Source organism: Peromyscus leucopus, chromosome 5 (assembly GCF_004664715.2).
Source record: "Peromyscus leucopus breed LL Stock chromosome 5, UCI_PerLeu_2.1, whole genome shotgun sequence".
Classification (NCBI taxonomy): Eukaryota; Metazoa; Chordata; class Mammalia; order Rodentia; family Cricetidae; genus Peromyscus; species Peromyscus leucopus.
In genome coordinates, this window is record NC_051067.1 from 131,447,887 (window position 1) to 131,473,456 (window position 25,570).

The following is a 25,570-nucleotide window of genomic DNA, read 5'->3' on the forward strand; positions in this document are numbered from 1 at the left end:
GAACCTCTTTCAACAGGATTGCTTTTATGTGGCCAGATGGTTAAACTTCCCCAGAACAGTGCCCTGCTCTTAGGAGACCAGTGAGGTTAAGGCCAATGCTTACTTTTTTCCTGAACACACAATTACTCCTGCATGTCTTTATCACAATTGCTACCTAGAGGTATTCAAATTCCTTCTTCTCCCCTAAGATTGTTCCCAATCCAAAATAATAAAGGGCTTGAATTTATGAATTAGTCTGTAGAGGAAGTCAATGAAAAGAAAAAAAAATCACATAAGCTGGTCAGACAATAACCAGTGATATATATGTATTTTATATGTGCATGTTCATAAGAGTGTATGTAATGTGTATGTGTGTGTGCAGGTATATGTGCAAGTTCATGTGTGTTTGTACAGGCGTGCACATGTGTGGAAGCTGGAAGACAACCTTAGTTGTCATCCTCAGGAACACAAGCCACCTCCTTTGAGATAGGGTCTCTCAGTAGGCTCGAATGCTTGGCCAGTGAGCCCCAGAGATCCTGTCTCTGCCTCCACAGCACTGGGATTGCGAGCAACACCAGGCCCCACCTTTTTATGTGAGTTCTGGGACTCAAACTCATGCTTTATGCGTGCGAAGCAAGGCTTTAGCTGCTGGGCATCTGCACAGCCCTGGGGATTTTACTGCCAACCGGTTTGCAGGTTGTCATGAAGACTCTAGATGACAGCGTTTTGTCATTAGCTGAGTTATTCACTGCATTATGAATTGACTGGGGTGAATGGAGAATACAAGCCAGGGTGATTGCTGGTGGCCCAATAGTGTGTGGCTGATAAACTCACCGCCTGCCTATGGAGTCAAGTCACAAGAAGGCACAGGAGCAGATGCTCAGATCTTCTGCCAACAGTGTGATGTTTTCACTGAGCACCAGGGGTAAAGGAGAGAAGCTCTGTCCCCTTTGACCTGATCCCTCGGGCGTGTTTCACTCTAACGTCAAAAACTCATTAGACCCAGATCTGAAAGCTCTTGTTCTGGGCTGGCCTTTACTTGCTCCAAGACTTGAACTGTAAGTTAGCCTTAGTGTGGTGTCTGCTCAACACAAAACTATATATATATAATTTTTATATGTGCATGTTCATATGAGGGTATGTAATGTGTATGTGTGTGTGCAGGTTTATGTGCAATATATATATGTGTGTGTGTGTGTATATATATATATCCCACCACCTATCCTAAAGTCAACTCCACCCAGTCACTAAAAGAGGCTTCTTCTGCTATACACTTTTCCAGAAAAGACAGCTGGTTGTTTGAGGGAGGGACTTTACTACAAAAGGAATAAGCCCACCTACTTGGCACTGAAAGGGTTGCAAGGTAATTATTAGGGGAGAAAAAAAAAACCCCTAAAGATGCAAGTATTTGCCAACTGTAGTTCCTGCAGCTCTGATTAGCAAATTCTCTTGATCCCCAGTGAATAATTACTAATTAATCAGGAGGATTTTTTTAAGCTCTTAAAATTAGCATGTTGGGTCCTGAAGCCTGAAAAAGAATTATGGCTTTAGTTCTTCTTTCTAAAGAATTAAAGAGAAAATTGAGGATTAGGATTTTTCTGATACTGTAAGCCAGGGGCACTGCCTTCCAGACCTAAAAGCTGCTCCCCAGGGGTCCCACCCATCCCAGTGAAGGAGTTTTTTTGTGCTAATAGCAGGAATCCAACTGCAGGTCATTAAGTCAGTCCAGCACATCAATAAAAACACTTAGTGGACTTGTTACCAGTGGTCAGAATCTGGGCTGAGTGGTTTTGGGTTCTTGGCCTCTCACACCAAGAACTGAAAATAAGAAATATCACAGATTTGCAACAGAATCAAGATAACTTGATTTGGAGCAAAGGGATAGTACAGATTAAAAAGAGGTACAGTGTCAAGACTGACAGCAGGCCACGTGAGTAAAGATAACTCAAGAACCCTGATTATCATTCAGGGCTTCCTCTTCTGGGGTTCATGAGAAGGATGGTTACTGAGGGATATAGTCTGGGCAGTTCTCTATTTTAATTGATATGATTGTAAAATCATGTCTCCACTGTACATGTCTCCACCTCCAGTGCATCTGATTTTAATCCTATGCATGCCTAGTTATATACAGGCATGAGATGGTAAACGGGGGAATTCTTCCTAAAAGGTGACTAGAAGACAGTTTTACCTTATTGTACCCAAAACTAGTTCAGGCTGAAATTAGCCCATCCTGTCTTCATACTCAGATAAATTTGGATTAGACTTGAATAGAAACTGTCTAAATTTGATTGTTATTGGGGATGGGGAAATGTATACCTTTGTTCGAAGAGTGTGGCCCAATGTAGATGGAGGTAAGGGTTCTAAGGTTGATGGGTGCATTGGTTGGAGAGGGATGCATAGCACCTGCAGGCGAAGGAACTAGACTGGCAAATGCATTATTACAGGAGGAGGGTGTACATGACCTAAAACCAATGGGAGTCCCAGGTGCTAACCAAGCCTCTATACTTACCTGCTTCAAGTTTAGTGATTTCCAATAAACAGCTTTATATGGTATGCATGCACTGTGCCCTCTAACTCCATCACTGACTTTCGCTTTGATTGACTGATTTCTGACAGTGGTCCTGAGGCAGACCTACAGTCAGTGCGAACAGTTTTCTAGATGTCAGGGTATGATCACACTCTGGGAATCAGTCATGTTGAACTCAACACATTCCCTGGGCAATAGTAAAGCTACATTTTCAGAACTACGAAAACACACAGAACTACTGCTGTGAACTGAGGCTACACACGGGAGAAAAGAATCCTCTGTCCCAAATAAACCTCATGTGATGTGTACCAGTCATCCCAATATGCAGGGGATGGATCAGAACTTCAGCTAGATGGAGATGGCAAGTTTGAGATCCTATTTCAAAACAAGCAAACAAACAAAAAACCCAAAACCCAACAACTCTAACACCACCCTCCATCCCATTCACTTTTCTACAGCCTCCTTATAATACTCACTTCATAGTCCCACCTCACTTGGAAAGGGGAAATTAAGCATCTACAAAGGCATTGTATGTATTTAGTTTTTCTAACCCTCCAAGTTAGAAATTCCCATTCTATCCATTTTATAGATGAGTATCTGAGACTCACAGAGGCCCATCAGTACCTGCCCAGCACACCCTGAATAATACTAGTGTCAGAGTCAGGAAGACCCAGTTCCAGCTAATGTCAGGTGACTGTCCGCCACTGGTGTTTTGTGGGCTATCAGGGATGATGACTGCATTAGGTTTCTTTCTGTGTAACAAATACCTAACTGCCATGAACTTATAAAGAGCACAGGGCTCTTCTTGTAAAAAGCTCGCTGTACAAGAACAAGGACTGAGATAACCATGTGAAAACACTGAGCTCAGCAGCTCACACTTGTGTTTCCAGGGCTAGGGAGGTGGAGGCAGGAGGATCCTGGCGTCACTGGCCAGCTAACCCAGTCTACGTGATGAGGCCAGTCAGGGAAATGGACATCTGAGAAATAACACCTGAGGTTGTCCTCTGGCCTCCTACACGCATGCTCACATCTTCACCCCTTCTTTCCACACAGGTGCATCTACATATCTGGAAGGGGGGTGGTGTATTTTGGCTCACAGTTGAGGAAGCTTTAGAGCTAGTTCTGTTTCTTTGATCTGTCAAGAGGCGGCTGCCTTGGCAGGAGTGTGTGGAGTAGTTCAATCACTCATGACCTGGAAGAAAAAAAAAGGAAAAAGAAAGGTCTTGCAATACCCGCCAAAGACATGCCTTGTTACCACCTGACATAAAAATCTCCCATGAGGTCCCACTCTTCAAAGGTTCCACGCCTCCAAATATTGCTGAGGTGGGAACTAGAGCTTTAGCTCATGGGTCTTTGGGGGCCGCTGGAGCTACAGACTGTAGCAGCAATCCTTCCTTGTAGGCTCTTTTCCATCAAGATGGAGATGGGGCCTGAGCCTCAGAGCAAGATGTGGACTTGAGTCCTGACTGCTCCAGCCTGGCTCCACTGGACTTTGTGAAAGCGACCCCAGATGGCTTTAATATGTAGATTTGGGTTGGAAGGGGGAGCAGAAAAGGACAGTATTCTACGTGTTTAAAAAATGTTCGAGGTGTGAGGGGCTAGAGCTGGGGCTTGGTTGGTGGAACACCTTCCTAGCGTCCACAAAGCCCAGCACCCCACAAACTGGACGTGGCGGTGCTCACCTATAATCCCAGCACTCCTGAGGCAGCGGTCGGAGGATCTGAAATTCAGTCATACTTGGCTACGACGTAGTGATTTTAGGCCAGCCTGAGCTCCATGAGACCCCGTCTCAAAAAGTAAGCACACTGCCTGCAAGATGGCTCAGCAGGTAAAAGCCCTTGTGGCAAAACCTCATGACCTGAGTTTGATGCCCAGATCCCACATAACAAAAGGAGAGAGTCAACTCCTCTTAAATACAGAGAGAGAGAGAGAGAGAGAGAACACAAACAACACTAAATAAAAATACACAAATATGTATGTAAGGTTGTAAGTGCCTGAGGGGCATCAATGCCCACATGTTCCTCTCAACCCTTCCCTTCTGCATGATTTAGCCAGTTATCCAAACCCTTGTGAGGAACTTGGGAAAGTCAGCCCCTGTCCCTGTGTGTGGGTCTGTGTCTGTCTGTCTGTTTGTCTGTCTCTGTGTGTGTCTCTGTGTTTCTGTCTGTCTATTTATCCCTCCTCCTCCTCTCCTAGAGAACAGTGGAAAGTTGGCAAGAAGTAAAACTGTCCCATGAAGTGGGAGGTGGACTAGTTATAAATGCTAATGTCTTCCAGGTGGCCATTTTCCTTGGGAACTAAATTTATTGTAATTAAAATCATGTGAATTTTCTAGAACACCAAACTCTGTGAGTCTGACGCCAAGAGATGCTGTTCCTTCCACAGCACACGTGCTCCAAGAGAGGTGTACCTGACTGCCCCTCCAAAATGCCACCATTTGGGATCCAAGTTAATCCTAAAAGCATTTTCTCATGTAAAGGTTTCTTTTATTTTCATTTCAATCTAACTTACCAATAAATCTTAATTATGACATGAAATTCCACACAGACAGAAACTCAAAGTCCAAGTATTTCCTATTAAAAATATAAATTTGGTCGTCATTCCATACCACATGTCTTGACTCCTTTGGGGTTTTTGAGACAGGGCCTCGCTGTGTTGTCCTGGATAGTCTCTAACTCGCTGCGTAGAGCAAAGGGGCATGAATTCCTCAGTGGTGCTCATGAATCCACCTCCCAAGTGGAGTTACAGGCACCCATCACCACAGCCAGCTTTGTGCAGTGCTCCAAGCTTACATAGAACCCAGAGCTTCATGCATGCTACACGGTCTACCAACTGAACTGCATCCTCAGCCCACAAATTCTTGGGTGGTTTTTTTTTTTTTTTTTTTTTTTTTTTGGTCAAATTATTATCACATTTCCACCTTAGGCATGTGTCACAACAATCTTAGAATTGCTGTTTTTGTCCCTCTGGAGACCAGCTCAGTCCACTTCTCTGCTTCCCTATTCTCTGGAATGGGCGGGCATCTGAAGCCTCCTGAACCCACAGCAGGAACATCTCATTGACATCACTTCCGCTGCCCCACCCTTCCTTCTTTTGTTCTTGCCCTGGACTCGGCACTCTTCTGCCAGACACACTCTGGTGAACCTGAAAGGCACCTTGGATTTCTTGAAAGGTCTCAAAGCAAGCATGAGAGCAATCTGAAGTGGAAGAGGTTTCCTGTAGCTGGACTTGAAGATGGAGAAGGCCACGTGAGAGGATGCTGTGCTTACTTTTCCTGAGGAGATGTTAAGAAACATCTATTCACCCAAGATAAGGCATCTACCAAAGGCCAAAGTAAGGATTCCACCCAAGTCTTGTTTAGTGAATCCATCACTTTATTGGACCTGCTTGGAGAACACTGGGGGAGGAACACAAGTATGAGTGTCTCCCAAATCGCTGCCTCACCACAAAGCCCCACCCCACTGTGGACTGCAGCCCTATTAATACCTTGCTTCTCGAACTGCGACACTCTAAGAAAGGATGCAGCCATGTCGTTTTACACCCAACTTGGGTGCCAATGGTAGCTTCCCTGCCTGGGCGGACCAACAGTCGAATCTCAAGCTAACCATGTGGATTATTTTCAGCCACGCTGTCGGTCATCTGTGCTTGGTCAACAAGAAAGCTAGACTAGGTTTCCTACAGGTGTGCCTTGCTGCCTTTTCTTCTTGGCCATCTGTGGCCATTGAAACCCTCCTGGTCCCTCAATACCTTTCTTGATTTTAGACTTTTTCTCTTTAACGTTTTCCTCAATGTCTATTTGTGTGTGCAGGTATGTGCACACATGTATATAAGTGCCTGTGTCGTGGAGGCTGGAGGTCAACAGCAGATGCTGTCCTCAGTTACTCATTTCTTTTAAAAATGCTTCAGATTTATGATTATTTTTAATGATTATTTTTATTTCATGTATATGAGTGTTTTACTTCTATCTATACAAAAACTACGGCCTTCAACTCAAAGGAGACAAGAAATGATTAATTATGAGCCAAATTTGAGTAACCATGGCCCCAAAACATGGATTTAGGTTACCCTAAATCTATATTCCAATACAGACACAGCTTCATGAAGTTTCATAGTAACAGAAAAATCAAGTCATAAATCAAGGGACTTTAAAAATGCACTGGAAACAGTAAATGGCAGCTACAGCGCAGTGGGGAATCCCTGCTGTACCTCCCAGATGTTATCTGATGACTGCAGCCTTTTGGTTGGTGGGAAATTAGGGTTTCCTTAAGTTTGTTAATACATTTCAAAAGTGTTTTTTTGTTTCTTTGTGTGTTTGTTTTATCTATAGTCAAGGTATTAGGTTAGTCCCAGAAATGGGTGGGAGCAAGCAAATGGCTGTTTTGTGGGCTAAAGAAAGACCAAGACAAATTGGAATTGGGCTCTGGACCTGCAAGCTTCTAAACGTACCATAGCCATTGAGGTTTTAATAAGTCAATCAGCCTTTGCAGACAGAGCTTCTTTCCAGGCATCCCCATTCATAACTACATGTGTGGAGTGCCTGATGCCATCAGAGGTCAGAAGAAGGCATCGGATTTCCTGGAACTGGAGTTATGGCACCGTGTGTGCTAGGGACCAAAACCAGATCCTCTGCAGGATCAACAAGTGTTCGTTTGTTTGTTTGTTTGTTTGCTTGTTCGTTTTCGAGACAAAGTTTCTCTGTGTAGCTTTGCGCCTTTCCTAGAACTCACTTGGTAGCCCAGGCTGGCCTTGAATTCACAGAGATCTGCTTGGCTCTGCCTCCAGAGTGCTGGGATTAAAGGCGTGTGCCACCACCGCTGTTCTTAACTGCTGAGCCATCTCTCCAGCTCAGCCACTTGATTTTTTGAGGTCCAGTCTCTCACTGAACCTGGATGTCATCTCTTCAGCAAAGCTGGCTGACAGATGAGCTCCAGAGATACTGTTGTCAGTTCCCCCAGACCTGGGGTTATACACACATGCCGCGCCACACCAAGCTTTGACCGTGGGATCTGGGAATCTTAACTCGGGGACATCATCTATTAGTATAGATAATAACACTGAATGTTAAAATTTTATTACGTTAAGTTAGGTCCGAGAGAGTCACCTAATTATTAAAGAACAAGCCATTTGATCATAATATCATGGAGTGGTGATATGATTTTTGTCAACATGACACAATTCAGAATCACTTGGGAAGGAAGTTCCAATGTGGGATTACGTAGATAAGGCCAACTTGTGGCTCTGTCTGTGTGGAATTATCTTGATTACATTAATTGAAGAGGAAAGAAAGGAGGAGGCAACACTCTCTAGGCAGGGTATCTCGAACTATCTAAGAATGGAAAACGTGAGCTGAGCACTTACAAGCATATACTCATTAATTCATTGCTCTGGACTTGACTGTGGATGTCATGTGACCAGTTTCTAAAGACCTTCCACTGTGACTTCCCTAACATAGTGAACTGCAACCTGGAATTGTGAGCCGAGTACACCCTTTCTCCTTTAAGATACCTTTGCCAGCGTACTTTATCACAGCAACAGGAAACAAAACTACGTGAGAGACCTTTCCTAAACTCAGCATGAGTGGAGAGAAAAGTATTCAAGTGCTCTCCAGTGTTGGACTTACTCAGAGGAGACCCGTCAGAAAGCCCATGGCCAAGCTCGGGAATAACACTGAGTGGGCCTTTGAAAAGAACAGTAACGCAGGTAACTGACACCATGAAAGTTTCTAGGAGAGGAGCTGTAAGGTGAGGGTAAGGTGAAGTGCGGTGAGTGTGAGGAGAGGTGAGGGTGAGGAGAGGAGGGGAGAGGAGAGGTGAGGGTGAGGAGAGGAGAGGTGAGGGTGAGGAGAGGAGAGGGCAAGGAGAGTTGAGGGTGAGGAGAGGTGAGGGTGAGGAGAGGTGAGGGTGAGGAGAGGTGAGGGTGAGGAGAGGTGAGGGTGAGGAGAGGTGAGGATGAGGAGAGGAGAGGTGAGGTGAAGTAAGGTGTGGTGAGATGAGGTGAGGTAAGGAGAGGTGTGGTGAGATGAGGTGAGGATGAGGTAAGGATGAGGTGAGATGAAGGTTAGGTGAGGTGAGGGTGAGGAGAGGTGAGGGGAGGAGAGGGTGAGGGGAGGGGAGGAGAGGGTGAGGTGTGGTGAGATGAGGGTTAGGTGAGGTGAGGGTGAGAAGAGGTGAGGGGAGGTGAGGAGAGAGTTAGGTGAAGTGTGGTGAGGGTGAGGTTGGATGAGGTAAGGGTGAGGTGAGGAGACGTGAGAGGAGGACCCCATTTCCAGGTCGCCTGTATCTTTCAGCATCGTGCTCTTCTGGGTCTAGCCAGTAAGGGGCCCTTCGTGAACCTCCAATGCGTGCTTCTTTTGCAGTATACCTTGATCTGCTCAGAGGTGGGACTTGATCTTGGGATTGGACTGCAGAGAAGGCAACAGTGGAGATTTGGAAATGCTACTGAAATATCACTGTCCTCAGTGGGGCGACCAGTGTCAAATGTGCTCTGGCCACTGTGACAGCATTTTATACAACACAAATATGCACAAACATGTGGTTTATGAATAGATACAGCAATAGATATCACAATGCCGTTTATGGTTAAGAACTTAGATCTATGGTGCATGTTGAAAAACCTCTTGAAGAAAAAGAAATACAAACTGAATGTCACACCAAGTAAAAATGAACCCCAAACAAAAACCTGATGTGGTATGATCCTGACACTATGGCATAGAGAACATACAGTAGGGAAGCTAGAGAGGTAGGGTGGGTGGGTGGATGGGAAATAGTTAAGATAAACAGATAATAGATATAGGTATCTTGATTGTTAGATGATAGGTTCATAATAGATGATGATAGATTGATAATAGATTAGATAGGTTATAATAAGATAGATAACAGCTTAATTGGTATAGATTGATTAGTAGATTGGTAAAGATTTGACAGAAAAATAGATAAATGATAGGTAGGTACATGTGGAGATAATAGATTAGCTTGATAGATAATAGGAAGCTCAATTGATAGTAGGGTGGGAGATGGATGATAGAATGAAAGGGATACGGGGGAAATGCTTTAAGAAGGGAACATTTGCTTATGAACATAGAAACAAGCTTTGTGGGGGAGAACGATGACATAATAAAGAGGAAGGGTCTCCAGTGCGACTCTGAGTTTTGAATACACATTGTGTGGCTATTGTAGAAACTGGACTGCAGGCTGGGAGCTGGGAGGAAGCAGCCTGTCATAGTCTGCCTTTGTTTCAGGGAAGAGACCTGGGAACACTCAGCAGGGCCCTTGGTAGGAGGCTTCCTTTGTCCTCTGAACCTGGGGGCATTATCACCCACATTGACTTCAGAACACCCCCACTTCCCTCCCTTCCCCCCCACACCACCCCCATAGTCAGGGAAGCCTGCTCCAGTCTCTCCCTACTGTGCTGAGCTGAGCTGCCTGTCTAAGGAAGGTCAGGCTGCCGCACCCTCAACTAATTTGGTTCTCATCACAAGGTCCCTGAACACGCAGCCTGGGCTGGAGGACACAGGCCTCAAGGGCAGGAGGTCCACAGTCACTTTCAGCCTTGGTGGCTCCCCGGAAGCCAGGACTGCACTGTCTCTCTTTTCATACTCTTACCTTTGCTCAAACTAAAATTGCCCTAATTTGCCTCTTGAGTGTCTCCCCAAGGCCTCAGTTGGTAATTTGGGGGGACAGTGGGCCTTTAAAAGGGTGTGTGTATATATACAGGGTTCTCATTTCACAGGGACATGGGACTGTGCTCTTGAACGAAATGGCCCTGGGCCTCTATCTTGTTCTCTCTTTGCTTTCTGGCCATGAGATGAGCAGCTTTGCCTTACCAGGTTCTCTGCTGTGATGCATGCTCATCACAGGCCACAAAGCCAAAGGGCCACCTCCAACTGAAACCTCCAAAGCTGTGAACTAATGCAACCTTTTCACTTTAGGAGCCGAATGGCTCAGAATCTGGAGAACTAATTCAGCAGGTAAAACGCTTGCTGTACCAGCATGAGAACTTGAGTTGCGTTCCCAGAACCTTCATAAAAAGCTAAGCTCGGTGACAGGTACTTGTACCGCCAGTGCTGAGGATGCAGAGATAAGTGGATCCCTGGGGCTGACTGGCCAGCCTAGCTGAATCTGCAGGACCCAGGGCATTGAGAGACCCTGTCTCAAAAACAACCCAGGTGCACAGTACTTGAGGAACAGCACCCAAAGTTGACCTCTGGCCTCAGTGCAGGCATACACATGTGCACAAATACACATGCACACATACCCCCACATCTATCAACAACAATAATAATAAATAAATAATCATTAGAAGAAGTTGGAAAAATCTGGAGCTTGTGCGAGCTACGGAAGGCTGACATGAAAATGTCTGCGTAACTTTAAAAAGAAAAACTAATGAAGGCTTAGAGGAGGCAGCATGCCTCCGAGTAACCAGGCGAAAAAACAACAGATGACTGTGAATGGCTAGTTACGGCACAAAGACCCAATCCTTCCAGAAAACATGTCTGAAAGGTGCAGCAAGAGCAACTGGCCGGCCGGCCTAGCCGACGTGGAGAGCGCCAGGCCTGTGAGAGGTCGTGTCTCAAAACAACAACATGAAGCAAACAGACAAAATATAAAAACAAAGCAGACCGCTCTCGAGGAACGGCAGCTGAGGTTGACGGCTTTGCTCCACATACACTTGACACGCATGGGCCTATCCTGTCATGCTCACCCCCAGAGAGGCAGAGAAGCAGCGGCGGGGATCAGGTAACACAGCAGGCAGCCTTGCGTGGACATGGACTCCATCTCACAGGGCCCTCCCCACCTCTGGGTTCTTCTGGGGTGACTCCACGGTTAATGGATCCCCCTCAAAGACCAAGCTGGCTAAGGCAAGTGAGAGAGCATGCTGCACCGTGGAATTTATGGGACAATGTCATGCAGTATGGCCAGCATTTCAGAAAGTAAGAAATCAAATCCAATTTCCTTTAACTTCTTTTATTAAAAAAAAAATCACACGGAGTCCCATTGATTCTGTGGTTTATTAAAAAAAAAAAAAAGTCCTTGATTTACTTCCAAATAAAACATCTTAATGATAATGTTTGCTAACCAAGAAATAGAAAGTTGCTGGGAAGGCAAACACATTGATTTGCTTCTTTCTGCACAACTAGTTAGTGCTTTGCACAGTAACTTTATCTGATTATAAGCACTTGTCCATAATAAAAAAAAGATAAAAAAAAATTAAAGATATAGAAATGGGTAAAGAACATAATCTTTTTAATCTTTTTTATGTGTATGAATGTTTTACCTGCATGCATGTATGTGTACCACGTGCATGCCTGTTGGATTTCCTAGAACTGGGGTTACAGATGGTTGTGAGCACCATATGGGTGCTAAGAATTGAACCCGTGTCTCCTGCAAGCTCTGCCATGAGCCATCTCCCAGCCCAGAGATCAATATGTACCTAGAGCTAGATATATTTCCTTCACAATTGAGGGAGGGGGCGATGTTGGGGACAAGATTTCTCCATTGTGATTGTACTTGAGGGGATTGATCCTATTGGAAGATCAGGAAGACACCCACCCTGAGATTTCCCCTTCCTACCAGCTCCAATCTGTGTGGAAGCCAGTGGAGGGAGATGGGGTTTGGACACAGTAGCGCTCTCTCTCTCTCTCTCTCTCTCTCTCTCTCTCTCTCTCTCTCTCTCTCTCTCTCTCTTTCTCTCTCTCTTTCATGACAGGGTTTCTCTGTACAGTCTTGGCTATCCTGGAACTGGGCTCTGTAGACCAGGCTGGCCTCTAACTCAGAGATCCCTTCTGCTCCCAAGTGCTACAGAAATTCTTAGAAGGAAATCTTTATTCTTTTATCACTCTCATGCATGGCTATTAGGGTGAGAGCTATTTCATCGGGTAGGGTGAGGTTGGGGATCAACACAGGCAAAGGCCTGCGGCTTGTCAAGGGCTTAGACTCCAAGTCCAGGAACAGCCAAGGAAAGCTCTGTTGGCTGTTGCGGCTGCTGAACTCAGCACCTGAGGGACAATCCCTTTTCATTGCAGAAGGCTACAAGGATCCTCCTGTTGCCTTCCAGGAAGTAGATATCTGTTCAGGCACCCTCATCACACAGGGAAGAGTCTGAAAGTAGCGGACTCTAGCAGAGGGAGGATGCCACCTGGAAGAGTTGATTGGATAATTTAAAAAAATCTACAGTAAGTTTACATTCCCTAGGAAGTTTACATTTTCTTTGCAATGATCAGGGAGCCACATTGATACTGTGAACAGGGACAGAAGGGGCCACTTCCTGACTCCCCACATGGAAGGGTGAGCTCTTCCCTAGTTACCGGGAGCATCCGTTTTCCAGAGCAGGAGGAATGACTTGCAGAGCTTCCCCTGTGGCTTTTGTGAATTCCATTCCTCAGGTGTAAGTTTTCAGGTCTCCCCTAGTGGCTAGAGCCAAACAGGTGCCCTCTGGCTCACTCCGCAGGGCCCTGTGTCTCAGCCAAGGATCCTGACATTCTAAGCAAGGGTGTTTGCTTCCCTGGCAGCCGCAGAGCAAATGCACAGCCTTTTGGGGGGCGGAGAGGGGGTGGTGATGGGAGGGAGTGTCGAAATTTGCAAACTTAGGATCCTGGGCACAGGGCCAGTGAGAGCTGGGTGAGTTGCCTTGGTGTTCCAGGGAAGGAAGCTGGCCCACCAGCTGCATTCTGGGCATGGTGTCTGAGGGAGAATGGTGGGGAACGAGGCTGCTGTCAGCTCTAGAGGGAGACGCAAGCTGCTTCCTCTGTACTCCTTTGGTGCTACTTTTCTTACAACTTGGGCAGGATCCACTCTTCTGAATGTGTGCAAGAAAGCCTCTTCCCTATATTCCTTGGGACCTGATTGGATAGTACTTTGAAGGGAGTACTAAAATGCTAGCAGCCTTCAGCACCCAAATGTGACTGTAGTATCCCTGAATAACTCAATTTCCTAAAATTGGCACTGGCTATGGCTTATCTCTTGCTGGGAAGGGATTCTAATTCACACCCCTCACACTTTTAAAAATAGCTTTTACGGTTGCCAAGGGGAGGGTCTGGTATTTACTATCAGAGACTATATGAATTAAAATACTAGCTCTCCCCCCCCCCCCTCCTGAGACTCCCTAGCAATACTTAGCTGAGCACTCTGATACCTGAGAGAAAGCCTGTCCCACAGAATGTCCTTCCTTCTTCACAGGGCCTGACCCAAAGGCAGCGCGCACCAGGATTTAGTTGCTTAGTATTCATACCGTGTCAAGATCGGAGTGAAAGCTTATATTGCAAAGCGGGTGTGCGGCGGCGGCCAGACCAAACACAGCAAGCAGTTCAAATCACAGTTAGGTTATAAGAAAGCGCAGGGCAGAGTCTACAGGCCTCTCTTGTCAGCGGAGTGGTACATGAAAGGAATCCCTCCATAAAGGCTGCTAGGGAGGCTGTGGTGGGTCCAGGCTTGTTCTTCCAGGGCTACTGTTACCTCTGAAAGTTGGTTACGGTTTTAAATATATTTTTCTCCTCCTCCCTCTCCCTTGCCTGCATCCCCACCCCCTTTATCTTTTAAATAGAGAGCATTTCTGCCAGGGTGGAGAAAGAGACAATCCGTCTGTGTGTTTCCACATTTCACAAAGGGTCAGTGATAGTGGAGGTGTGAGCTGGCCCCGTGATTACTTCTGGAAACAACAGACTCAACAAGGGAAATGGTGTTTGGACAATAATTCACATATGTTAATGCTTAGCTCCATCAATGCCAGCTTTATTTTCTCCTTGATATACACAAAGCTGGCAGACAATTTTAACTGATGAGGTAATGTCATCTTTAATTTAAAGAGCCTTGAGCTGTCCACTCTAAGCAGTGATGTCATCCTGGTGATTGTCTCCTGGGGTTTTCCATAGACATAAGTCATGGGTCCTGGCAGTTCTGTTAACGACTGCGTGGTCATCATGAAGATTTCCCCCCACTTGATTTCTTTTAAATTGCCAAATACAGTTTATGTGACTGACATATTTTAGCCAGGCCTGAAATGAATATGTTCCAGGATTTTAAAAGCAAGTTAAGGTTTGAAATAAATGGGTTGCAATGGTTACATGTGAATTCTAGGAGAAAAAAATAAGACAAATCAGGATTGTCAGTCTCCCAGGTGGCTTGGTAAATAACAAGAACGAAAGGGCTGGAGTTTATTCGGTATAGGACTTACTGCACAGGCACGACGTCCTGAGCTTTAATTCCCAGCAACTCCATACAAAGCCAGGCGTGGCAGTATGCATCTCTAAGCACTTGCACTGGGAGGTAAAGATGAGGGTCCCTGGCTCGTTCACTGCCCAGCCAGTCCAGCCTGATCGGCAAACCTTGTTTCAAAAAATGAGGTGGAGAGCTCTTAAAGAAAGATAGCCAGTGTTGACCTCTGACCTCCACACACACATACACATACTCCCCTGCACGAACACACACACACACACACACACACACACACACACACACACACACACATACACACACGTTTTTAAAAAAGAAGGAAGACAAAAGCAGAACACTAAGAACTGTAACCTCAGACGAATGAAAACCTCCCCATTCTTCTCCCGGACACCTTGTGTCTCCTGTTGATGATTTTCTGTCTTGTAAAGATCCCTGTACGCCGAGCGCACATTAACCAGGTGTGACCCTTTATCACTGGTCCCATCAGTATGATTATCAAGCCTGGGTTTTCCTTGATTTCACGGTTGTGTTGTTTCTTTTCCCAACAATATCCCTTTAAGGATTCTGACCAGCGAGTATAAACAAAGTTACTTTCCAATTTTACATCCCCCCCCCCTTTTCTTGCAGACTTTAAATCACGCTTTGTGACATAAGTGTGGGCTGGGGGGGCGGGGGGAGGTATTCTGTCTCAGCCACTGAATGTGGTTACAGAGAGAGTCCTTTCTCAGAAGACTGGAGTAGGGCAGAATGGCGTTAAATAGTGAAGAATCTGTTTATTATTCCGTGGCCATATGTTTAGAAGGTCGCTCACAGAAATCAAAGTATTGTTCATGGGGCACTCTAGCCAAGGAGACATTCTGAATTCATAAGAGAACCTCGCAGTTTGAAAAGAATGCCCCGCATTATGCACAGGACACCCCTACCACAGACAAAGCAACACTACTTAATAATAGAGAATTGTGCTTCAGAGAGTTTGCTTTTTCTTGTTAATTGGTTACTTTAACTGACATTGTCTGCAAGTATAATGGACACCATTCTTCTTAATGGTTCTGTGCTGTTGATAATGTGCACAGGCAATGCGGTCCATTTTAATTATTGCATTTCACTCTATGTTTCCTCCCTCTATGCTAAGCAGTGGTAAATGCAGATGGTGCATTTTTTCCCCTTGACAGACCATACCAGATGTTAGGTTTCTCCAGTTTTGGAGTCGAAAGGACCTTTCTCTCCACCTCACCATACCTCCCGTTCTTGTTTGCAAGGTATGACTACGTGGAGGTGATTGATGGAGAGAATGATAGCGGTCGCCTGTGGGGCAAGTTCTGTGGGAAGATCGCACCTTCTCCTGTGGTGTCTACAGGGCCCTTCCTCTTCATCAAATTTGTCTCTGACTATGAGACGCATGGGGCAGGGTTTTCCATCCGTTATGAAATCTTCAAACGAGGTAAGTAACTTACATAAGAACAAGAATGACTAAATGGGTCTTTGTGTTGTTTGATTTCCCAAAAAATCATGTGAAAAAAAAGATGACGGTCATGATTTCATCCTTTCATAAAGAACTGAAATTTTTTTCCCTTAAAGAAATGTTGGGGAGATGTCTCAGCGGTTAAGAGCACTAGCTGCTCCTCCAGAGGTCCTGAGTTCAATCCCCAGCAACCACGTGGTAGCTCACAACCATCTGTAATGAGACCTGGTGCCCTCTTCTGGCCTGTAGACATACATGCAGGCAGAACATTGTACACATAATAAATAAATCTTTTTAAAAAAAAGAAAGAAAGAAATATTGGAAAATATTTTCAGTAAAGAAAATATACCCGTGATATGGCAAAAATATGTTTAAAATGGATCAAAAGTACTCAGAAATTTAAAAAAAAAATAATGGTGTCACCCCAATGTGTGTTGACTATTTAAATTCAATGCATCACATTGAATTCTGAATACTGAAAAGTATTGATTCTTATCTTTTTCAGAAATAAGCTAAAATACTGCTGGAGTTTAATACATTCTCTCTCCTTCTCCATCTCCCTCCGGCCCCCTCCAAGATCTATAAGCCAAGTTAGTCTCTAACTTGCTATGTAGCTGAGAATGACCTTCAACTTTTGATAGTCCTGCCCCTCCTTCTAGGTAGGAAGATCACAAGTGTGTGGCCCCATACATCAGGCTGGCCTCCAACTCACAGAGATCCGCCTGGTTCTGCCTCCTTTGGAGTGCTGGGATTAAAGGCGTGCGCCACCGCCACCCGGCAGTTTGCCTTCTTTTGTGTCAAGGGGAATTAGTTAGTCCCTGTTACCTTAAATCTATGGTTAGCATATTCCTCTCATTCATCTGACAGCTCATAGGCTTCTAGTTTTGAGGAACTATGGCCAGGACTTGAAAAAAAAAAAAAAAGAGAAAGTTTACCATCTTACAAGCACTTTCAAAGATATCTGCCCCCTCCAAAAATGACTGGATGACTTCCCAATATGCAGTACTGCCTAGAGCAATGAGTCTCAACCTTCCTCATACTGCAACCCTTTAATATAGTGCCTCATGGTGTGGTGACCCCAACCATAACATTATTTTCATTGCTACTTCATAACTGTAATTTTGTTACTGTTTTGAATCATAATGTAGATATCTATGTTTTCCAATGGTCTTAGGCCACTCCTGTGAGAGGATTGTTTGACCCCCAGAGGGGTGAAGACCAACAGGTTGAGAACCACTGACCTAAAGACTTTCACATAAGACCAAGCTGGAAATATTCCAGATCCAGTCTGGAACAGGTTAGCACATAAACACTGTGAGGTATCTGGAAACTACTGCAGATTCCTCTTGCATTAACTTTTGTTTCTGTTATTTACATTTTTAAGTCGGCCTGAATTTCTTGACAATCCACCAACAGTGGCTTAAGTTTGAAACACATTGTTCTGAAATACAGGAGAAAGTGCTTGTTTAAATAAAAAAAGAAATCTAGTCACAACAGTGTCAAAAACCTAAGGAATTCCAGGTCAGCGATGGCTGAGCCATGGGAAGAAGAGCCACTGGGAGTTTGGGAAGCATCAGTATGACTTCTTTACATTTCATAGATGTCTGCCTCATGTAGAAAGAACTTTCTGCATAATTTTATGTGAGCAGAGGGCTGGGCAAACAGTGAAGTGCTTCTTGAAGGCATGAAGACCTGAGCTGGACCCCTAGCAGACATGTAAAAAGCAAAGTGTGGCAGTATGTGTCTGTAATCCTAGCACTGGGGAGCTGGAGAAGTAGGATCCCAGCTGTCCAGCTGTCCTAGCCTACTTAATGAGCTAGTGAGAGACCTTGTCTCAAAAAAAAAAAAAAGAATAACACCTAAGATTGTGCCTATACATACATATGCCCTCCACACACACATACACAGAAAGAGATAGAGACAGACAGATGGATAGAGACAGAAAGACGGAGACAGACAGAAATTAATATAAGCACATACTTAGAGTATAACTGATAGTTTACGAACCACATCAGGGTGGACCCATGATTACAGAGATCCAAGTGTTTTTGCATTGGAAGTTGTATGACTTGTTAGTCCTTGTTATTCCAAGGGTATTGCATGTCTGCATGTGCCCACACATACATTCACATGGGCTTTCTTTCTTGCCTAGGGTATCATCAAAGGCAATAGGTGTCAGAAAAGGAGTAAGAATAGACTTTCATTTTCAATACTTCTAGAAGACCCAAAGCTAGTGGAGAGAGATGTGATGGGGAGGAGGGAGAGGCAGAGGGATTAGGAGAGGTTGCTGACATGTACAAAGTTCTTCATCCTTCTCCATCAGAGGCCACAGCCCACAGCACTGTTAGTGTACTCTCTGTTCCCTGTCGTGTATCCTCCCTGGAATTGTTCTCTTCAGTTTCCTATAACAGACAGACAATCACAAACTCCTTCCAGGTGCACAGCTATAACCACCAAATAGACTAAAATTGTGATCTTGCCAATGTAGCTTAATCCTATTCGATACCTCCCCATGAGTCGTCAAGCCTGTCATTAGAACCCGTCCCTGGCCTCTTGCCTGGTGGGTTAAATTCAGTCCTGCTGGATGCTGGACAGGGCCTAGGCATCCCTTGTCCTTGTCTACCTTCAACGGTCACCTACTCCAATGGGCATCCTGCTCCAGGACTATGCTGTGGTCAAAGTGTGAATTTTACTTCTGCCACCGCCTAGTGGTGGTTGGTTGGCACATCAGTTGCCCGGTCAGTGGAAGCCAGCGTGGGCATGTGGAACCAGGTGGAATAGAAACATGTCATTCTAGCGCCTGTCCACTGACTTTTCCTCAGTGAGCACTGTCATAGCAAGTACAGATGAGCTGATTCCTTCAAGCCTCAGTGGCCTTCCAGGATGCACTTGGCCTTTTAGGAAACCTGATTCCAATCTCTCTTCTCACGACACATTCCTAGGTAACCTGACTTTTTTTCTATGCACATGCCCAGGTTGTCCTCTATGCATACACTGTATACAGTACACAGAATGTCTGTGTGTGTACAAGCATACTGTATACTCATATATTACATTTACCAATGTTTCCCTTAATAGCTTCAAGTTTCCTCATGTAAAATTTGCTTCATTTCCCAACACTGTTGCTTCTATTTGAGAAATGCAGAAACCCACTTTTCCATTACTGCACATATATTTTGTATCAAAATATTCACAAAATACCTGCATAAATATACATTATTCCTCAGAAGTCATATAATGATACAGAACTCATGGGTTACTGATCTTTTGAAAACTCAGCACTTCTTTCAGGGCTCAGCAACTTCAGAAGTTTCTGGAAAACACATGGATTATACTGATCATAGTTTAATGCAACCAGGAAATTAATTTTTTAGATGCTGGCTTTGAAGTTTTCAGGCAATGGGTTACAATTATGAGAATTTGCCATTCAAATCCCAAGAGCTGAGGACAGGACTGTCCTGCCTGGTAGCCTTGGCACCACTTTGCTTCTCCCCTGGTCACCCTAGACCACCCTGACTCTCTCCCCAGAACCCCTATTTTCTCTTACATCTGTTCTCCCTGATGTTGGAACGTTGGGCCACTAGCCCAACATTCACCTAAAGAAACTTCTCTGGGACACCCATACCTCTAGCTGGTCACACTTCCTTTATTCTATCTGTTGGCCTGGGCCACTGGTCCTACTGATGAAGGAGGTTGGGCCAGTTTCTATGGACCTCAGTGTCAGGGGCTGAGTGTTGGTACTATGTAATAAAGGTTTATATATTTAACAAGGCTCAGAGAGGGATGTTACTAGGTTGGTTGAGTGCCTGCCTACCATGCAGGAACTCCTGGGCTCCACCCCCAACACCAAATAGACTAGGCATGGTAATACTCTCCTATAATTCTATTGTGTGGTCAGTGCAGGCAGGAGTAGCAGAATTTCACCAACATCCTCAGCTACGAGGAGTTTAAGGCTAAACTCCTGGGAAATAGGGGACCCTAACTGTAACCCCAAGAAAACACCTTAGCTATTACAGTTGTCCATCCCCTTTATCATCAACATCCAGATGTGACTTTTTGCAGCCATACTAGGTACTTGTCATCTTCCAAGTCATAGCCAGAGATTGGCACACCTCAGGATTTGTGTTCGCCAGCACTGCCCCCTTGCCACCCCCCCCTCCAGGCTGGCCTCACTCCTGCTCAGCCTTGGGAGCCCCTTTGAAGGTCCCGAGCCCTCTCCTGCCACTGCCCTGCCCTTTGGAGAAGACACTTTTTCAATGGGGCAAACATTTATAACAGTAAAAAACATTAAAAACAATAACAAAACCAACCCTTTGGAGCCTGGGGGTGTGGCTCAGTTGGTAGAGCGTATGCACAGAGCCCTCTTGAAAGATGAAGACAAGAAGACAAGAAGGTCAATGTCATCCTCAGCTACAAAGCAAGTCCCAGGCCAGTCTAGGTTCCCCAAGGCCCTGTCTCCAAAAACCAAACCAAAACAAAAATTTTCTTTTTGGTATATAAGTAGAGAAAATAAGAAATTATTATTCTTTTATATTCAAATTCAAAGCTTGGGGTCCATGAGGACAAGGAAGGCTCAGAGACCACCTGAGGCTCCACGGGGTGTCAGTAGCCAAGGCAGAAATGGAGCCCACATCTTCTGGCACTCAGCCCAGTTCTCTCCCATCACCCCTTAGGATTTCTCTGCCATATATCAAGCCATACTCAGCCTGGGATCACTTCCAGTTTTACGTGGTATGGCCAGACACCGTGGAAATGTTGAAAATTGTGCAGTTCTGCAAGTGGAATCAATGCTCAGCCTGCTTTTTTTTGTCTCATTGAACCATAATGTCATCTGGGCATGCTAACCTTTCCCGGGAGAAGGTATTAATGCCTTCCTTAGGGCTGTCTGTGCACCTTGCCTTTGAAGACCTAACCAAGGTGTTTCTTCCCCAGAGAGGAGGTTGAGACATCAAGACACATTGCATCTTGGAAGTAAAATTCTTAGATTGCCAACATCATATATCATATATTATATAGCATATAAATACACACATTTATTATATATTAACTATGTGACTATAAATTACTACAACAATACATGATATATTGATATGTAGTTATGGTATATGATAGACAGGTATGTATATATTCCATACATAACTTGTGAATTAGTGACTCAACTTGGCATTATCACTGTCATCTTAGACGCTCCAGAGCATCCAGAATGGAGTGAAACCCTTTACTTAAAACTAACCTGTCACAATACAAGAGGGCCAAGAGGTTTCAGCCATAATCAAATGGGTTAACATGCAGAGGCCGAGCAGAGCAGTGTGAGCCCCATGTAAGAAGGTTTGGGGTACATTCTTAACAAGCCAGATCACCCTGGAAGGCCAGGTGTGTTCAGTACCAATAACAAGGCCTGTTCTCCTCCACTCCTGAACTGTGCTAAGTCAGAGGTTAGCCAGCCAACTTTCCTCTCAAGAGCTGCCAGAGCCTCAGGTAGAAACTAGGCTTATTGACCTGAGCCACTAAAACCATCTGCTTTGATGTCTAAGAAGTTACTTCAAGTCACTGGGCACTTCAGAAGACTACTCAGTTCAGAACAGTCAGACCAGGCAGATGGCTCAGTCAGAAAAGTACTTGGCCTACATGTATGAGGACCTGAGTTCAATCCCCAACACCCAAGTAAAATGTTGGTGTGATGTAACATGCTTGGGGAAGCAGATTCAGGTCATTGGTCAGCCAGACTAGCTAATCTGTGAAGCCCAGGGGAGCTCCAGGTAAGAGTGAGAGGCCCTGTCTCAAAACATCCAGGTGGGTAGCATCCTCTAGCCACTGCATGCATGCTCACATGCACTTGCATACACAGACATGTGCACATGCACACCAAGATGAAAGAAACAGTCTTGACTTATTTCACCTTATTTCACCAGCTCTTGGAATTCTTACATTGGCCTGTGAGTCACAGCTAGACAGGGAAAGAGAAGGTGACTTGAATGTCCTCGGATTCAATACTGAGATTCAAAAGATCCCATTTTCCAGGCTGGAGAGATGGCCCAGTGGTTAAGAGAACTTTTTGCTCTTGCAGAGGAATCGGGTTTGGTTCCCAGTATTGGTATGGTAGTTCACAACCATTCCAGGATAATTCAACCTTTGTAGGCCCCAGGTGCTCCTGTGGTGTGTATATATGCAGGCCAACACTCATACACATAAAAATAAAATAAACAGATCTTTAAAAGGGAAGGGGTGTCCCATTTTCTCTGCTTTACTTAAGTTTGTCTATTTGAAGATCAGAGCAATGGTGGCCACAAGGGAAAGATGGCTTTTCCGCTGCATAGACAACCCTGCCCCGTTTGGTACTAGAGGCCATAGACCGAAATCTTGCTCATTCACGCGCCTGCAAGGTCAGCCTGCAGTCCATGCCCACCTCCTCTTGTTTTGCAATCACAAATCACCACAGTTTGCAGAGTCTTGATAACCCTGAAGAGCTATTAAAATCACACATTGTAAATATGCACCTTCTATGCACATGCCTGGGAACAAGCACATTCAGGATGGTGTACTGCACCACAGCTGATTCTTGGGGGAAGGTGATAGTGTCAGTGTTGATATCAGGTGACGCCTAGCATCGGGGCTGTAATCACAGTTTATGGTGCCCTCCCTAACTGCCACACGTTGACACGCACCTGTGTCAACACCGCTCAGAGTGGGTCAAGTCACCCGGGGTCCATGTACGAATTCCCTTTCACATTCAGTTTGTCAAAGAGACAGAGGTCACATCTGGCAGAGTGACCGACTCACAGCCAGGGGAATCTGAAACCCAAACTCTCGGGGCTGAATCCTCTCCCTCGCCTCTGTAAATGTTCTATTTCACCAATAAATGGCTGTCAGCCTTGAGATTTAAAGATCTGAGCTTGAAGGGGCTGTAATTATTTCTCTAGGGCTCTGTCGAGATTTCTGCAGCTTACTTACTCATTGCTCTCACATAATTTTATATTGTCCCTCCCCCACCCCCACCCCCACCCCTTTTTTTTTTTTTTTTTTTTTTTTTTTTTTTTTTTTTTTTTTGCCTGAAACAGCAGATTCCTTTCAATGGCTCTACACAGATGGGTCACTATGATGAGCACAGTAAACCTTAGCCTGACTTACCACATCAGTCGATGTTAGGGAATGGCTGAGCAGTGCCTGGCGAGGATGGCGATGACTGTGGTGAACTTCTCCTAGAAATCCTCTGCCTTCTCCCCTCACTATTTGTGCAGTTGAGAAATTTTCATGGTGCTCTTTTGTCTCTTGCTCACAGGTCCCGAATGTTCTCAGAACTATACAGCACCTACTGGAGTGATAAAGTCCCCGGGGTTCCCTGAAAAATACCCCAACGGCTTGGAGTGTACCTACATCATCTTTGCACCGAAGATGTCTGAGATTATCCTGGAGTTTGAAAGTTTTGACCTGGAGCAAGACTCCAATCCTCCTGGAGGAATGTTCTGTCGATACGACCGGCTAGAGATCTGGGATGGATTCCCTGAAGGTACTATCTAAGAACAGCTGGGAAAAATCCCTCAAAAAGGAGGAATCTTTTATAAATGTCATAATGCACACATCATTTCTTAAAAATAGCCAGTAATGACAAGGGAAAAGAAAATGAAACTGTGAAGGGCAGGAATGGAATTTCTGTGATTAGAAAGGCCTTCCCAACGATACGTCCCAACTCCGTCACTGTGTACATAGGCAGTGGAGGCAGAGAAAATTAGTTCAAAGTCCTGAGTGATTTCTGTGACAGCCTGGGGACCAATACATAGTTTTTCCAACCACCTTATTTCTGTTTATTAAAACATTATTGACATCAAATCGCTCATTTTAGAAATAAGAGAGGGAGAGTGGAGCAGAATTAAGGGATGACAATATCAGGAAGGAGAGGTGTAGCTGAAATTCTAAATGGGATGGTCAAGCCAGACCACAGTAAGACAGAACCATTTGAGCATGGGTTTGAAGGAGGTGAGGAAGTAGGCATGCAGAAATCTGTGAAATTTTCTGGGGAACTAGAAAGTGAAACAAAAATCCACATGAAGTGCAGGGCATTTACCCACCAACCCCACAGTCCCCTAGAGTTTTCTTGAGTGCAAGCAGCGGGAAATATTAGATAGAAGGATTTAGATTGTGGAGATAAACAGAAAATAAAGGATAGCCTCGAGAGAGCCTGGAACCTATTCCAATGGCCTTGTCTGTCTCTGCCCCAGGGTATCTATAGAGACGCCAAGGGGGTGGAGCAAAAGACCTCCCCCCCAGCACAGCCAAGTGCTAACCATCTCAGACACCTGCACTCAGGTCCGTGGTCCTAATCATCCTCTATGCGGACCTGCTGGGTAAAGTCACGAGGAAACTGAAAATGGGCTCCCACAATGAAGACTCTAAGCAAAGGGAGGAGTATCAAGAACTTGTTGCAGCCATGTTGCTGATATTGCTCTTAGCCCAGTCTCCTGCTAAGATTCCCTGGAGAATCTGCTGCATGTATTTGAAAGGGCTACTCAGAAGGGCTCAGTGGCTGGCAGTTGCAGATGTACAGCCACTGTTACAATGACAGGACAGTGTTCTTGAGCCAAATACATTGTGAGTGGAGAGCAGGTAGAATATGAAGGCAACTGCTTATGGTATTTGAAGACGACATTGAAATTCCAGTCATTTTATCAGTAAACAGCAGAGAAAAATATTAGTGTTAGAGGAGCTTTTGACTATCATTTAGTAAATGAGTGAGTTAACGTTGGTTTGATCTGTTCTTTCTCTTTTACCTTATGAAGAAGGTTATAATGAACTTACATGAACTCCTTCATTAGATGAGATTTTCCCAAACATAGCACTGATTGTTTTCCAAGCATTCAATCTGATAATTAGGAAAACAGCATTATAATAATGTGGTAACAATAGTTGGAATGTGTAATAATGGGTTTATTTGTTCACAACTCAAATTTGCAGCCATCCTTTCTAGAACTTTCATTTAAAGTGACATCTGAGGAGGAGGTCCCATCAACCAACTTATTTAGAAGACTTTTAGAAAAAGGCACATTGTTATTAGTGTCAAGGGTTTCTTAAAGTGGTAATTTTCGGGTTCTAGAAAATCACTGTGTTGAAACTAAGAACAATATAAGAGTTACCAGCCTTATGCACCCGTGGTTTGAACTATGGCAAAGTTGACTCATTTCCAGAGAGCACTGGCTTTGGAATATGAAGAAGTCACTATTTTGTTCTTGAGACAGGATTCTCATGTAGTGCAGGCAGGTCTCAAACTTACTATGTAGTTGAGGATAACTTTAAAATCCTGATCCTCTCATTTCTATCTTCCCAGTACTAGGATTCCAGGCATTCCTCATTTATGCCATGCTGGGGATTGAACCCAAGGCTTCATACACACTAGACAAGCACTAAGTCATCTGAGTCACATCCCCAACACAAAAACTTTGT

The 25,570-nt window shown here is 44.7% G+C and overlaps 1 protein-coding gene across 5 annotated transcripts in view; it reads left to right on the forward strand.

Moving 5' to 3' along the window:
* Nrp1 (neuropilin 1) overlaps positions 1-25,570 on the forward strand; it is a 156,225-nt gene that overhangs the window by 48,674 nt on the left and 81,981 nt on the right. For all 5 annotated transcript variants that reach the window (XM_028887838.2, XM_028887840.2, XM_028887837.2 and 2 more), the window contains 2 exons: positions 15,933-16,114; positions 23,415-23,642. In XM_028887838.2, coding sequence (XP_028743671.1) covers positions 15,933-16,114; positions 23,415-23,642 — 410 coding nt within the window. The remainder of the gene's footprint in view (positions 1-15,932; positions 16,115-23,414; positions 23,643-25,570) is intronic.